Raw genomic sequence first — 15,275 nt, 5'->3', positions numbered from 1 at the left:
TGTATTGCACAGGCTTGGACAATGAAGGTGATGCACTGCCATCTTTTGTAGATCTAGCTGTAATGCAGTGCTTCACATCATTTAATCCAAATTACTCACTACTTTATTCTGCCTTATAAAATGTAGCATCACTTAACAGCCACCAAGAATGGCATTCAGTCCTGGGAAATGTAGATGTTAAATTACTTGTGCCTTCATCTATACTCTCCAATAAAAGAATGCCCCCACTTTGTCACCCAGTCATTGATGCAATCCGAAAACATGAAACTAATTTCAAAGGGTAAAATAATCAAACTGAATTAAAAGTACCAGGTTGAAAAGTGAACATTTTGTTTTCCTACCCTCCCATTTTCCTAATGCATATCCAAAGACATCAGTAACGCCGTCAGGTTCTTCCTTCATACGGATTCAAACTGTTAACTCTGTTTCTCTCTCCACAGATGCTTCCAGACCTGCTGAGTTTTTCAAGCATTTTCTGTTTTTATTTCTTCTTTCAGTTAGTTTGATCACTGAGGGTCCATATTAACTCTGTTCATGTGGATAGGTTTTGAATAAACCAAAACTCTCACCCTGAATGTCAGAAGAAAAATAAGAAAGTGAGCACATCACAGCCAAACTCTTGCAAGTACAAACCCGTTTCCATCTGTTTCAGATGAAGTTACATTGTTGCATGGTTTGCCATTGTGAGATTTGAACTCTTGATCTTGGAGTTACAAACCCGGTACCATAACCACTTGGCTATTTAGGCCAAGCCATCATCACAGCCAAACCCATAGCATTTTCAACAGGAGGTTAAGGAATTGTAATCAAGATAGTAAGCTCTGTCTATTTGTCTCCTTACTAGATGAATTATAGTAACCCAACCTCACCCTAGCAGCACTTTCCTGGTCAAGCTGGAAGTGTTATAGTAATTGCAAAAATTCTCTCCATTTTACTTCCACAATTGCCACTTCGCAGACTAAAAACATTCAATTCAGACTTTGCAATTCCATTGTAGATTAAAATGTCATGCGCTGGAAAGAAACTGTCCATAATTATTTCACAACATACAAATCATTGGATGATAAATTACCAAGTTGCATCTAGTTCACCTTCTGATAGAACTATAATGGTATTGTTGACCAATCATGGCAATCAGTCTCTGTAAATTAATCTAAAGTAGGCCCAGACATGAAGCAAGGGAAAACCCCTAGTAGTGGAAAGCATAGGTCCAAATTCACCTGTTCCTAACAAGTATGTTACACTTAGTGTTAAGTCTCAAATTATTCATATACTGTATCCCAAAATATTTCCTGAAATAAACCTATACAAATTGTTTTTGAAGGATCATTAAACTTACAAGTTTCAATGCTCGATTCCCCAAATACACTTTCAATCCTTTAAATGTTATCAAAATTTGGCAGTCATACATTTTATGGATGATTACGTTATATTATTAACCCGATAACTGTAAAAGTGTGATATAAACTTTAGTGTTGACTTTTACACCTCACCCACAGAGAATAGTCTGGTGGGAGTTAACCAAGTTACCCAAGTCCACTTGCAGGCCTGAGGCCAAATCATTCCCACCTGGCGAAGTTTTACTTCAACTTCAAAGTAACTCGAGGATCGCAGTGCAGACACAAAGGGAAATAAGTTGAATATTAAAGTCACAGTCCAATTAAGTCATTGGTGCTACATTTTAACTACTGCATTCAGAAATCCATCATAGGGATAATGCAGGCATCTGCCTGGAGTGTCCAGGAACGACTGTGGTAAATTTTGCAATGTAATTTTTACATGGAATCCTTGTGGCCCTGGAGTAGGATCTATTTCCCCTGGCCCCGCAAGGAAACTTTGGGCCTTCCCCTCCCCTGGCCCAAGCTTCCCCACCCGCCAACACCCCTCCCACATAAACTGCAATCATCCCAAATCCATCTCCTTCCACACTTTCCTTCACAGCGACCATTTCCACGGGTCCCGAGCAGCAGTCTAACCATACCCAACCCACCATACTTGCCCGTTTGCATTGACATCCTATTGTCTTCAGAGAATTTGTTTCAGGATATTCAAAGAGTTAAAAAGGTTTTCTGGGCCTCACACTCAAGGCAGCTAGACAGATCCACTCTCGCTCTGGTACCCACTCCTCTAGATTCCCACCCCCAGTTAAAATAGACTTCTAAATCCATAACTGAAGTATAATCTCACCCCAGAATTTAAGTATTCATGTGTATGGAATTATCTAAACATCTAATCTGTGCAAAGCTGAATCTCTGAATAGATCAGAAAATGCTCATCTCCATCATATTCTCTAGTGTTTCACTGACGTAGTTCTGTTTATTTATCATGAAATACAATGTATTCCACAACAGATTTAGATATTTTCATTGTGCTGAGTGCAACCTAATTCCAATTACTAAAACGTATACCGATATTTTGGTTATTTTACAGGTATAGAATTTTTAAATACATCAGCTTGTAATATTGCATGTCATGCAAAATTTCAAACAGAATCTAATGTAACATTTGAAATATTAAAGTTCATCTTTGACTCTTGAAGTCTGACTCAGACATTTGAATGCACTCATTCTACTTTTACATTCTTATTGATGAAGAAGAGCTTGTTCATTCTTTCCTGTCACATAGAAGATATGACAATTGAATAAAGCCTTTTTATTCTCCAGAGATGACATTGTATTGGGACCTCTTCCAACATGCACATGAATGACAGGATAGTATGAGGTACATAGGAACAAGATTAGGCCATTTAGTCCCTCAAGTCTGTTCCACCATTCAATAAGATCATGGCTGATCTGTAACCTATCTCCATATATCTTTGCCCCATATCCCTTAAAAACTTTTGGCTACCAAAAATTACCAGTGTCAAAGAGCATGCCAGGAGCAGCATTCAGCTTACCAAAAAAATCACATTCCAATCTGCTGAAACTACTACACAGGATTACATGGATGTAAAACAGTAGAAGCAGCATGCTATATCCAGAACAAAGCGATCCTACAACCAATGGATCAGATCAAAACTCTGCAGTTCTACCTCAGCCAGTTGCGAACGGTGGTGATAAATTAAACTAACAAAAGGAGGTGGTTCCATGATCTTTCCCATTCTTAATGATGGCAGAGCCCAGTACTTCAACGTAAAGATAACTCTGAAGCTTTTAGGACATAGGAACAGCGATAAGCCATTTAGCCCTTCAAGCCCTGTTCCACCATTCAATGACATCATGGCTGATCTGCAACCTAACTCCACATGGGCCTTTGCCCCAAATCCCTTAATACCTTTGGCTAACAAAAAAAATGTTCCCGGAGGTAATTGACTTTAGCACTACCTGCCTTTTGTTCCAAACCGCTGTGAAACACGATCCTTTGTGAAAGGAATGTTTCCTAATTTCACTCCTGAAAGTCTGGTTCTAATTTTTAGATATGTTCCCCTGGTTCCTAGACTCTGCAATCACCATAGTTTCTCCCAAGCCACCCTGTTGACTTTAATATTTTGGAATTGTGATGATATCACCCTTGAACCTTTCAAATTCCAGGGAATGTAGCCATGGTTTTGATTATTTCCTGTACCTATTCATCCATACCTGAACCATCAAGCTCCTTTGGTTCTCCACTGTGTCTAGCTTTTCATTATTTAGAAAGTTAGGTCCAAAACCTTACATTTGCCAGTTTTGTCCATTCCCTTAATCTATCAATATCTCATTGTAATTTTAGGCTTCCATCTACACTGCTTACAATAATGCCTTTCTTTGTGTCATCAGCAAATCTGGATGAGTAGCTTTCATCATATAAGTTGTTAATAAAATTAAATGCTACTGCTTGTTTTTGAACAGGAGCGAGCTAGCATGTTCAAACAAATTTAGGCAGAGAGTAGTGTAAAATATTGAGACACAGAAAAAATACAAATGAGTGTGTTGCATATTGATTGTAAAGTTGTTATCTTGAATTTAATATGAGAAAAGATATGTTAATTCACAATGCCATATGAAGCATGTTTGCAATGAGCCCTATTTTCTAGCTGGCTGTCAAAAATGGAATCAGAAAATGATATAGACATGATTCTTACCCTGTCTTATGAGGAAAGGTTGGACAGACTAAGCTTGTATCCACTGGGGTTTAGAAGAGTAAAAGGTGACTTGATTGAAACATATAAAATCCTGATGGGTCTTGATAGGGTGGATGTGGAGAGGATGTTTCCTCTTGTGGCAGAATCTAGAACCAGGGGTCATTGTTCAAAAATAAGGGGTTGCCCATTTAAACAGAGATGAAGTGAAATTTTTTCACTCGGAGGGTAATAAGTCTTTGGAACTCACTTCCTGAAAATGTGGTGGAAGCAGTCTTTGAATATTTTTAAGGCAGAGGTGGATAGATTTTGGTATAATATCAGAAGGCAACCCAATGCTGCAGAAAGGAAAATAAAACAAGTTCCTTGTGGCACAAACATTGAAGAGTTTCTTTGCCAACCAGGAGATTAGACACAGCAGGTTTTCTAAAGAGTGATTTCTCACTCATAAGATGAAGACTTCATTTTCACAGGTTGGAGACCTTCTAAACTAATTTCTTTTGAAAGTGACAATTCGTTGAAGGAGGGGAATCCCTTAGATTGATAGTAAGTAGTTCCCATCAGATTATTGCCCTCTTTTCAATTTTTTTTATGACATAGATTTGTTACCAAAAAACTAATGAGCAGATCACAGAATAGAAGGGTGCTTTTGCTCCTTATGTTTATTCTACTAGGATTTCAATAATTTGTTAATATAGCTGCAATATATTTACATGCAAATTGAAAATTATACTTCCAATGTATCTCAAATGATCACAGCCATGATGGATGGTAGGGATACCTCAATTAATTGGGGTTGCAATGGGAATTTCTACACTATAGTCTCTTATCAAGTGACATCTACTGAAAGCTCACATGTCTAGATGTAGAGAAAGGGTATGATGTGACACCTTTTACAGTCAAATAAATCTCCCAACACACCCTCATGGATTGCTTGAATGAGTTTCTAGAGATTTCCCTGCAAGGAAACTCAGTTTGAACAAGAACTGGAGATGAATTTGCAAAAAGGAAATTTAAAAGAGGAATTTTATAAACAATTTAATTGCTTATTTCTTGGGAAGTTACAATTCATTATAAACACAAACTCAAAATAACTATTTTAGCCTTTATAAATGTCTTATAGCTATTTATCAAACCTTTTCACAACAATATCTGTATATTGATGGGTTCTGCATTTATGGCTTTACAAAACCTGATAACCAACCTCAAAAGCTTTATAATACTGTATAAAGCAAGTGAATAACCAGGATCTTGCACCAAAATACCAACTTTGTGCTATCAAAACATTAAAACTGTTTCAAGTCGTATCAGTTGAAAAAACACCCATTCAACTTTGTCATTTTTCTTATCTATAAAATAGGTTAAGCTAGATTTTCACAGACTAATAACAGGAACTTTGGGATGCTTTAATTGTAGTTGCTGTGTTATAATCAGGTGAAATAAGAGTTGCTTTTGCTTGTATTCCTTTGTGAACCAGTGAAAGTACTGTAGGTGATGACTAAAAGAAAAATATGTAGAGTGAGAACTGGTGAAGAGAGAACGTTTTCTAACGTTTAACAGAATAGTTCATCAGAAGTAAAATACACAACAGCAATTTGACTTTTCAAATTTCTTCCAGTAGAGTTGAAGGAGGAAACAAAACACAAATTATGAACAAATGCTACTCTAGTTAAAAAAAGTTGTTCAGATCTTTTACATGTCACAAATGTTTTCCAGCACACTGGCAGTCAATTCCTGGAGAGTAGGATCGATCGTTTTTCAAGAGTATTCCAAGTGCCGTTACACAATTGCATACTGTTCATATAAAAGGTCCCGTATTTTATAATAATCTTCACACAAACATCCTTCCAGTCCAATGCGTCCTGTCTCAGTCTGAAAAGAAAATAGAAAGAGCAACATGAATTTAAAGGTAGGATCCTTCCCTTTTCAGGAGTGATGTTTATTAATAAGTAGTAGGATTTGGAATTTAAACAAAGGTCTTTAATTACTGCAAAGGTGTTGGATGGAACAATTCATAACTTTCAAAATTTGAAGATTTCTTAAAGCATTTTCTGCTAATGTAGGAATGTATATTATTGAGTAAATTGATCAAACCTTGCTTCTGCCAAATCTATAGACTGCTGGAGGTCTTTTAATACAGTAATACACCACTTCTAACTGAAAATACTCACTCTTCGAACAGCTACCAAATTGTTGCAGACCAGCACGCCTCCAACAAATTCTGCTTGAATACCTTCCCGCATAAGAACTTGTTTAAAATCTTACTAATTCTTCTAAACTAATAAATATAGGGTATGTAATATAGCTGTTGGCAGTCATGTGACGTAGCGGGTATGTCCCTGCCTCTGAACCAAAAGCTCCAGGTTCAAATCCCACTCTAGGGCATGATGACCAAGGAACGTGCGTTTGTAATGCAGCCAAAAAGATTGAGTATCAATTTGTAAATCCTTCCATCACACACCAATGGCAGGCGGTAACAGCAGCAGAGATTCCTAGTTAGCCATGTGATGAAAAGAAATTGAAGCCTCGACCATCACTATCCATAGCTCCATGCTACAGCATGCATGCAAAAGTATATGTCGCCACAGCAACTCAGACTCCATGGAGGGGCCAGCTGGCTGGACAGCTGGTGTGGATCAGATTGGTGCCAACAACATGGGGTTCCCCATTCTGCTGGGGTAGATTCAGGACCTGCCTCCTTGCCCTACGCGTGGTGGAGATTGATGTGCTGTGGATCGGGCCTGTCTTCAGAGAATTAAAGAATAAAGGAAATACATCTGTTCTTGTTTTGTTGTAAATCAGTAAACTGAATAGAATAAAAATGTATTTTTTAAAAGTTATTCTACAATGTCTAAAGTATTGTTTTATTTTACAGTATTTCATATAGAAAATACATTTATCATGAGTGTCAGTCTGCAACTGAAAGGCAGTGCAGAAGCAAAAAAAAAACAAACATTTTTTACTGAATTTTGTACTTTACAATTGATGCCTTTAAACAAAACCAGATAGAAAAGGGAAAAAGGTGCACTTGGAACCATTGTCTAAAGAGCAGTATTTTTTTTTAATCAGATTCTATTCGTTTCTGCAGTTTCTTGTGTAAGATCACCTTACTAGACATAAATGCTCATCTTGCTGCACAACTGATTGTGACAATGGATAAGTCAAAGAAAATGCACAAAATACATTTCTGTTTACAACTCAATTTGTTCAACATGTGTATTACAAAGACAAACCCCCAAACTGTCTTGCTGACTTCTCAGATTGCTACAAACCAAAGAAAAAGAATTTTCTGCTAATGTAGGAATGTATATTATTGAGTAAATTGATCAAACCTCGCTTCTGCCAAATCTATAGACTGCTGGAGGTCTTTTAATACAGTATTACACCACTTCTAACTGAAAATACTCACTCTTCGAACAGCTACCAAATTGTTGCAGACCAGCACGCCTCCAACAAATTCTGCTTGAATACCTTCCCGCAAAAGAACTTGTTTAAAATCGGATAATCTTGGCTCATTAATGAAGACTGCTTGATGACCAGGAACCTTAAAAAAGAGAATTAAAAATTCAATTAAAATCACTAAATGCAGTTTTGCATTTTTATGGTTATCTTATTTGATAAATGAGATCTTCACATGGTTAGTACAACAAATGCGATGATTTATAGAGGAGAGTCAGAAATAATTTGGAAAGCACACATCTCAAGGACTGATGCAAGTTTTTTCAAATTAAATCTATGGTTTAATAATGTGGATCAGACATAATGATGCTATAGAGAGAAAGCGTAACAACTTGCCTCTTGATAGTGTTATCACTGACCACTGCAACATTTTCTGTTTAACCAGGAGTACTGGAGCAGAGTTTTGTCAATTTACAATATTTCTTATATATTAAATGCATCATAAGACCATAAGACATAGGAGCAGAAACTAGGCCATTCGGCCCATCGAGTCTGCTCTGCCATTCAATCATGTCATCAATCATAATCATCAATCCTCATTGTGATGTTGCTCCTATTACAACATTTGAGTTTGAAATCAAAGATTTTGACTTGGCGACAATAAAGACAGTAGTAGTACGGGTCCAGGTTAAGATAGTGTGTGACTTCAAAGGGAATTTACAAGCAATGATATTCTCATAGGCAATAGAGGTTGTGGAAATGGGAATGGGAATCGTTGTTGAAGTAGGTTTGATAAATTGTTGCAATACATCTTGCAGCTAGTACATTCTAGTTGAAGTGTGTTGATGGTGGCCGGGCTTCCTAATTAATTAAGTGACATGGACAATCAAAGGGATTGTTTTTTCCTAGATGATGTTGATCTTTTTGGGTGTTATGGTATCCATCAATATAAGTAGTGGGCAATCCATTACATTTCTGGCTTAAACTATATAACCATTGTGTTGGTGTGGTTGGTCCAGTTAAACTTCAGGTCCATGGAAAGCTCACGACTTTGTTAGTGGGTGGTGTTGAAAGTGAGGGGAATCGTCTGAGCCTTTTATTGTTGAAGATGGTCAGAGGGAGGCTTTTATGTAGCTTGAATATTACCTGCCACTTGTCAGCCCAAGCCTGCATGCTATTCAAATCCCGATGTAGCTAACATGACTATTCTATTACCAGTCATTGTGAATGGAACTGAAAACAGCAGATTCATCAGCAAACAGCCTCACTTGGCCTTTTGGCACAGAGAAGAAAATTGAGCTGAGTATGGTTATACCAAGGATGTTGGCCTCAATAACATTGATGGTAATGCTCTGGGGCTGCAATGATTGGCCTCTAACAATGAGGCCGATCTTCCTGCCACTGCAGTCCCCAGTGACCTGTTTTGCTAGAGCTCACAAGTGCTTAAGCAGTTGAGTGTTATCTTGATGTCAAGTGCAGTTACTTTCATTTCTCCTCCAGCTTTCAGTCATTGTCTAGATCAAGACTGTGATGTGGGTAGGAGCCAAAATATTCTGGCAGAGCCCAAAGTGAGTATCAGTGAACAGATTATTGGTGACAAGTGAAGCTGGATTATTGGTGCATCATTATTACTTCTTTCAACACTTTGCTGTTATTTTGATGGTGGCTGATGGAATGGTAATTAGCTAGGTTAAAATAGTCTTAATAGTGCTTAAATAAACCCTTTACCAGGGAAAGCCATGATCAGTAAACTTAAGAATAGCTAGCTTGAAAATGATTTTTCACCTAGAACAACCGTAGAGTTACACTTTTCTTATTTGATGGTAGAAGCACCGACAGGAAAAAGACAATTTTCCCTGCAAAAACTGTATTAGATCCATTCATGTGTTTTGTGGAGAAAAAAACAGTTTGTTGATTTACAATTGCATCATGGCTCATTGGAGTGCTTTTTAGTCCACCTTTCATGAAGATAGGAGAATGCTCATGGCTACAACTGCAAGGTGACAGTAACCAGTCACACAACAATGGTTCTCACAGTCCAAAGTCAAACTATCAGACAGTAAAGGTGCACATGGGATCATACAGAATATGAGGTCCTTTTACATGAGCGAACACTGATCAGACAGAATACCTAATAAAAACCATACATTTTGCAACATCACTACAGTAATTTTTCCTATTTTAAGTATGAGTGATTACAACTCCATTAGCTCCAGCAATGTTATTAGTCCTGATGGCAAGGCCAGCAGTTATTTATAACACCAATTTATTTTTCTTAAAATAATCATCCTTATACCTACTATTAACCAGCTTTTAACATTTACAATTACAAATGATAAAGAAATTTAGAATTTATTCTTTGCTTTCCAACGAATATAAAAAGAAAACACTGAAATCAACTATTTGGAAACAATGTATGTTTCACAACAATGGTTGGAACCAAACCCAAACCACTTTCATAGAATCAGTACTTAATATTTATTGACTCTAAGCAAGGAATATATTACTCTTCTGAGTGGATCATACTTAGATGCATTCCTCATTATTAAAATGAATTATTCTGCAGACTAATTAAGAAGTTTGCTGGCATTTTACAGTTAAAGATTAAATTTGCACCACAATTAAGTACTTACTTGAAACACGAATTAAATACAAACAATGAATAATTGTTGTAGATATGGTTTTAAAAAATGGATAATGAAAAGAAAACTAATACATTGGTTTCGTCAACTTTTTTATTCCCCCCAGAAAAGAACCGAATATTAATTTCAAAAGTTATGGTTTCTGGCAAAGACAAAGGCTGAATATTAATTAGATTTGTAAATTTTAATTAAATTTAGGTTTTGTTCACATTATCAACTATCAAATTTCACTGACTCTGCTTATAACCTTTAATCTATTGTTCCCACTCCCTCAAATCAATTACATACTGGAGGAGAAAAAACATAGATAAGCCATTAAGAAGATGCTCTCAACATCAAAGTCTTTCCAAAAGTAACATGTCTTGACATTTAATTTAAACTAATACAAGTCACTCTTTCAAGTGAGGCAACTGAAGTGTGCTTCCAAATCGATTTTTTTCCACCATATCTGGGAATCAAATAAAGCCCATTTATTTCAATTCGTAGCTTATTAGTGCCAATTACTGACTTGTAACTGTCAAGAGTGAAAAACCTAAATTTGGTCTATGATGAAATCTGAGAATTCCAAAGTTTAATGATCTATAGATGTGTATGCTGAAAAGATAAATCTGCTTTAGTTTAGAAGTTATACTTCTTTAGCCCCATTATTATGTAATTTATCTATTCGCAGAAAATCTATTGACTGATAGATACTTTTACATGGTCTGTGCAAGAGGAAGTTAGAGCATATCTTGCAATCCAGAACAACATTGTAAAATTATCTTAAAACATAAGTTGGATGATTAATAGAACAACTACATTTCTTAAATGTGAATATACATTGCTCATAAAAAATTTTGTTTTTAAATATTAAGACTCAATTACATTATAGGACTTCAATAAATCCCAGTGCTTGTAATGCCAAATCAACATATGATCTGATCCACAGAAAAATGAATATTTGTGATCTATTAATGCACCTTCCAAACCTGCAATTTCTCGAAGGACAGGGGCAGCAAATGCATAGAAGCATCACTCTTTGCAAATTCCTCTCCAAGTCACATGGAAACCTGACTTGGAAAGATAGTACTGTTCCTTCATTGCAGCCGGGTCAAATACTGAAACTTCCTCCCTTACAGCACTGTGGCACCTTCACCACACGGCTACAGGCAGCTCATCACCACCGTCTCAACGGCAATTAGGGATGAGCAATAAATGCTCGCAGTGATGCTCACATCCAATAAACAAATGAAAACAAATATCTTTCTCAATTTTATTTTCATACCTCATTTGGTGACAATGGTTCCAGAGTGGGAATTACATCGAGGTCTTCATTGGTTTCTTTCTCATCATCATCGAACAGGCTCTTCATCGCTTTTTGCTGAGCTGCAACTTGGTCAGAGCTGTGTGTGGATGGGGGAGCATCAACCTGCATTTCCCCATCTTCATCCTCTCTTAACTCCCCCTCTTCCAGAACGACCCCAGTATCTACCTTTGACACCCTCATGTCCAAGACACCATCTATCCAGGCTAACTCTGCATCCTTTGCTTTACAGAACTGAAGAGAACTGACTAAAGAATCCTTTAGTCTAACCTGTAAAAATGAAATATCCAAATATTAGGAAATCATAGAATGAGATAGCACAGAAGGCCATTCAGCTCACCATGTCTATGTTGGCTATGCAAAGATAAAGACAGTAGTTTTACTAAGCATGTGTAGGAAACTATAATATTCTGACACATAATATAAAATCTTCAAATTAAATATAAATTAAATCTTTTTTGAAAGATGACATTTATTTTCATAAATATTTTCAAAAATATTTTCACATTTTTTTAGTTCTTTCAGAGTTTATTTCTGACTTATTTTTGAATGTTTTTCTCTTTGATAATTTAAAACAAATGTTGTAACATATCAAGGTATTGAGTAATAATTTAATGGCTTCAGTGGTTACTTTATACTTTCATCTATAGTTTTCTGCCCTTCACTTTAACACAATTCTAATCTCTGAATAAATCTAAGTTCCATGCTAACAACCCTAAGGATTTAATTTTCTCAAAGCTAAGCAGCTTATTATTTGTGTTGCTGTAATTTGCTTTGGAAAATATCAAATCTTGGCTTCACATAAAATTAATTTGCAGAAATATGTAGGGCTTCCAGCAGAATTCCAATGAATTGAGGCTACTGCAATAACAGGACATTAAATTTGTAAATTCTGTTCATTCAGAGCATATGTTTTACCATTTGAAAGCGCAAATTGGTACTAATTCCCATCTCATTAGAGAATCTTATATAAAAGCTATCTTTCCAAAAGTATGAAGATACAATCAACCACTCAGGATTAGACACTTTTGATCAAATGTTTAAAGCAAGCAGCATGTTGAAGAAGTTGTGAAGTTGTGGTGCATTATAGTTCTGGACTCCGCTGAACTCAAAAAATTGTATTGTTACTTCCAATTTAAAAATATATATTGTAGAGAAAGAAAGGACTTGTTCTTATTTAGCCCCCTTGAAATCCTCAAAAGGTTTCAAAGCAATTCATAGACAAAAAAACTTATTCTTTAAAGTGTAGTCACTGTTGTTATAATAAGCAAGTGTGGCAGCCAATTCAATACAGCAAGTGCCCAAAAATAATAAATAAATGAATAGTTAATTAAGCTGTTTTTGGCAGTGTTGGTCAAGGGATAAATGATGGTCAGGACACTGGGAGAACTCACTGCTTCTCTTTTAGTCCCACCTACACAAGCAAACGGGATCTTGGTTTAACTTTGCATCTGAAAGGCAGAACATTTAATAATGCAGAACTCATTCAGTACTGCCACTTAGTTATCAGCCGATCAAGGACTAAACTCCCAGATTTGGGATTGAACCCAGCATCCAACTTTTAAGTGTCAATTTTGAGTCATTATTATTCAGCCTACAATGTCAATTGAAATTAAGTTAATAGCAGAAATCTCATTAGCCAGCAACTACTATATTACTCTTCATGCTGTACTACCTGGTAGATATGAGTCTCGCTGGTGGCATCTATTGTTTCTTGAAGCTTTGGTGTGTAAACTTTAATGTCCTTTCCACCGAATGCTTTGCATGATTCAGCAAGATCCTGGCTGGACTCTGGAGGTCCATGAACAATAATCAACTGCCGGGGTTTCATCTGATTAATAATTTTTTTAATAGAGTCACCATCTGACCGTCCTTCATAATCAATATATGTCACTCTGGCTCTGTTTAAAAAAAAGCAAATTATTTGATGAACTGGTGCATGCAATCTTAGTGGAACTAAAATAAGCAGATTTTCTGTATACATGGCTTATCGGCTTTAAACATTAAAAAATGATCTTACTAACCTGATTTCTATGGTTTCTAATGCTGAGATACACTTTGTTGGAACATCAGATAAATCCTGATCCATAGGCTCCTCACCATTACTCAGACCAGAATCAAGTTTGCTCTTTTCTTCTTCTGCTGCCTGAAGTTCCGGAACTAAGAAATCCTCAGCTCTGAAATAAAGGAGCAGCAATAAACACAACAAGGAAGCACAAAAGGAGGAAACTCAATTTTAGATTTCACATCTGCGTATATATGTATCAAATAGAATGTTAAAATGATCTTTTTACAGAAACGTCTCCACGAAGAAGAGAAGTCAGTTGTCTACATACAATGAGAAATATGGCAAACTTCAATGTAGCTGCAGAGGTTCAATTGATCAATGACCTTGGACTAGACCAATACCTGTTCACATCCAATGAGGCAACAAGCAGGAACTGTTACTCTCCGAACAACCCAAACAGACATTAAACACGTTTCGTGTGTAAAAAGATCACCACATTAAGATAAAGGGGAAAGGTCCAAAGAAGTTGTATTAGAGCATGTTCTCCCCTTTTCCTCTCTTAAATCCCTACATCATATATCTGGACAAGCAAGCCTTTTATGAGGCAACTCTTAAACCAGACAACTTAAATTTATATAACATTTCTAACATAGCAAAGACGTCTTAAGGCACTTCACAGAAGCATAATCAGATAAAAATGGACAAAAGGACAAATTATATATTAACAAGATTAACTAAAATCTTGATCAAAATGTTTGCAGATGGCTGGTGTGGTTGACTGTGTCAAAGGCTGTACAGGAGAAGGAGGAGGGGTCATAATATACTCATTCACAATCACAGAAAGTGTGATTTGCGACTTTGACTAGGGTCGTTTCAGTGCTATAACAGGGACAGAAACCCAATTGGAAAGGTTCAAAGATGGAGCTAAACACATATGGACACATGTTCAAGGGGTTTGAAGAGGCAAAAAGAGATGGGAGATGGAACTGTTGTTTGCAAGAACAAGCAGGATCGAGGATGGGATTTGAAGAGGGATAATAATGGAAGTATTGAAAAGGAGGGGTCTCTATCTGAGGAAAGAGAATGATTTTCATTCTTAATTAGTAAAGGAGCCAGGAAAGGAAGTATGATGGTCAACAGTTTAGTAGGAAAGAGGTCAAGAAAGCAAGGGGTGTATCTCAAGGACAGGATGAACTCAGAGAGGCCATGAACAGAAAAAGAAACTAAAGAAAGGCATGGATTCAGATCAAGGGCAGGGGAAACTTGGGGAAGCATGGCATGTAGATGTGGCAGCTGAATGGCTGTTTTCAATCTCAATGATGAAATTAACTTTCTAATTAAAGTGCTATGGTGATAGAGATGAGTTTTTTTTAAGTAGAAATAGCGTGTCTCTCATTAAATTACATTCCTTGCTTCACTCTGGGAAAACCACAAACCACCTAATATAGAGAACAACTAGCTGATAAGGTTCAGTACTTCACATATCCATACAAGGACAAGTAAATTCAACTATCTTGATGACACTACCCGCAATATGATTTTGCACTTAATTAATTTCTTACTTATGGCCAAAACTATAGGGTTTTCAACAAATTTAGTAGAGAGGGTTATGTTTGTTTGTCCAACCCATTTTAAAACAATGATAAAATAAAAAATATAAAACATTCTATCAACCAACAGTTGGCCACCAGGTTATAATCCGCACCCCCCCCAATTCACCTCCTTATGCTCATTGCTTTAAGTGGACTAATGAACAGAAGGGTGTAGGTGGGAAATAATGGCAAATCAGGGAACTGAGACTCAGTGCAGAAGCATCAAAATTCTGCTCACAACTTTGTTAATGGCATAAAAGCATACCCTCAAGGA

At 36.6% G+C, this 15,275-nt stretch overlaps 1 protein-coding gene across 2 annotated transcripts in view; it reads right to left on the bottom strand.

Annotated features, from left to right (window-relative positions):
• Window positions 1-5,082: 5,082 nt before the first annotated feature.
• Window positions 5,083-15,275, bottom strand: part of cpsf2 (cleavage and polyadenylation specific factor 2) — a 31,151-nt gene continuing 20,958 nt past the window's right edge. The window contains exons 11-16 of one of the 2 annotated variants that reach the window (XM_041214457.1): window positions 13,426-13,578; window positions 13,077-13,302; window positions 11,363-11,671; window positions 7,529-7,601; window positions 6,229-6,290; window positions 5,083-5,929 (exon numbers count right to left, since the gene is read on the bottom strand). In XM_041214457.1, the coding sequence (XP_041070391.1) occupies window positions 5,837-5,929; window positions 6,229-6,290; window positions 7,529-7,601; window positions 11,363-11,671; window positions 13,077-13,302; window positions 13,426-13,578 (916 nt within the window). In that variant the 3' untranslated portion in view covers window positions 5,083-5,836. Of the gene's footprint in view, window positions 5,930-6,228; window positions 6,291-7,466; window positions 7,602-11,362; window positions 11,672-13,076; window positions 13,303-13,425; window positions 13,579-15,275 lie in introns of both variants that reach the window. The other variant, XM_041214456.1, reaches the window with a different exon arrangement.

The sequence above is a fragment of the Carcharodon carcharias genome, chromosome 20 (assembly GCF_017639515.1).
Source record: "Carcharodon carcharias isolate sCarCar2 chromosome 20, sCarCar2.pri, whole genome shotgun sequence".
NCBI classification, from domain to species: Eukaryota; Metazoa; Chordata; class Chondrichthyes; order Lamniformes; family Lamnidae; genus Carcharodon; species Carcharodon carcharias.
The sequence above is the reverse complement of the archived record's forward strand: the minus strand, read 5'-3'. Positions and strand labels throughout refer to the sequence as shown.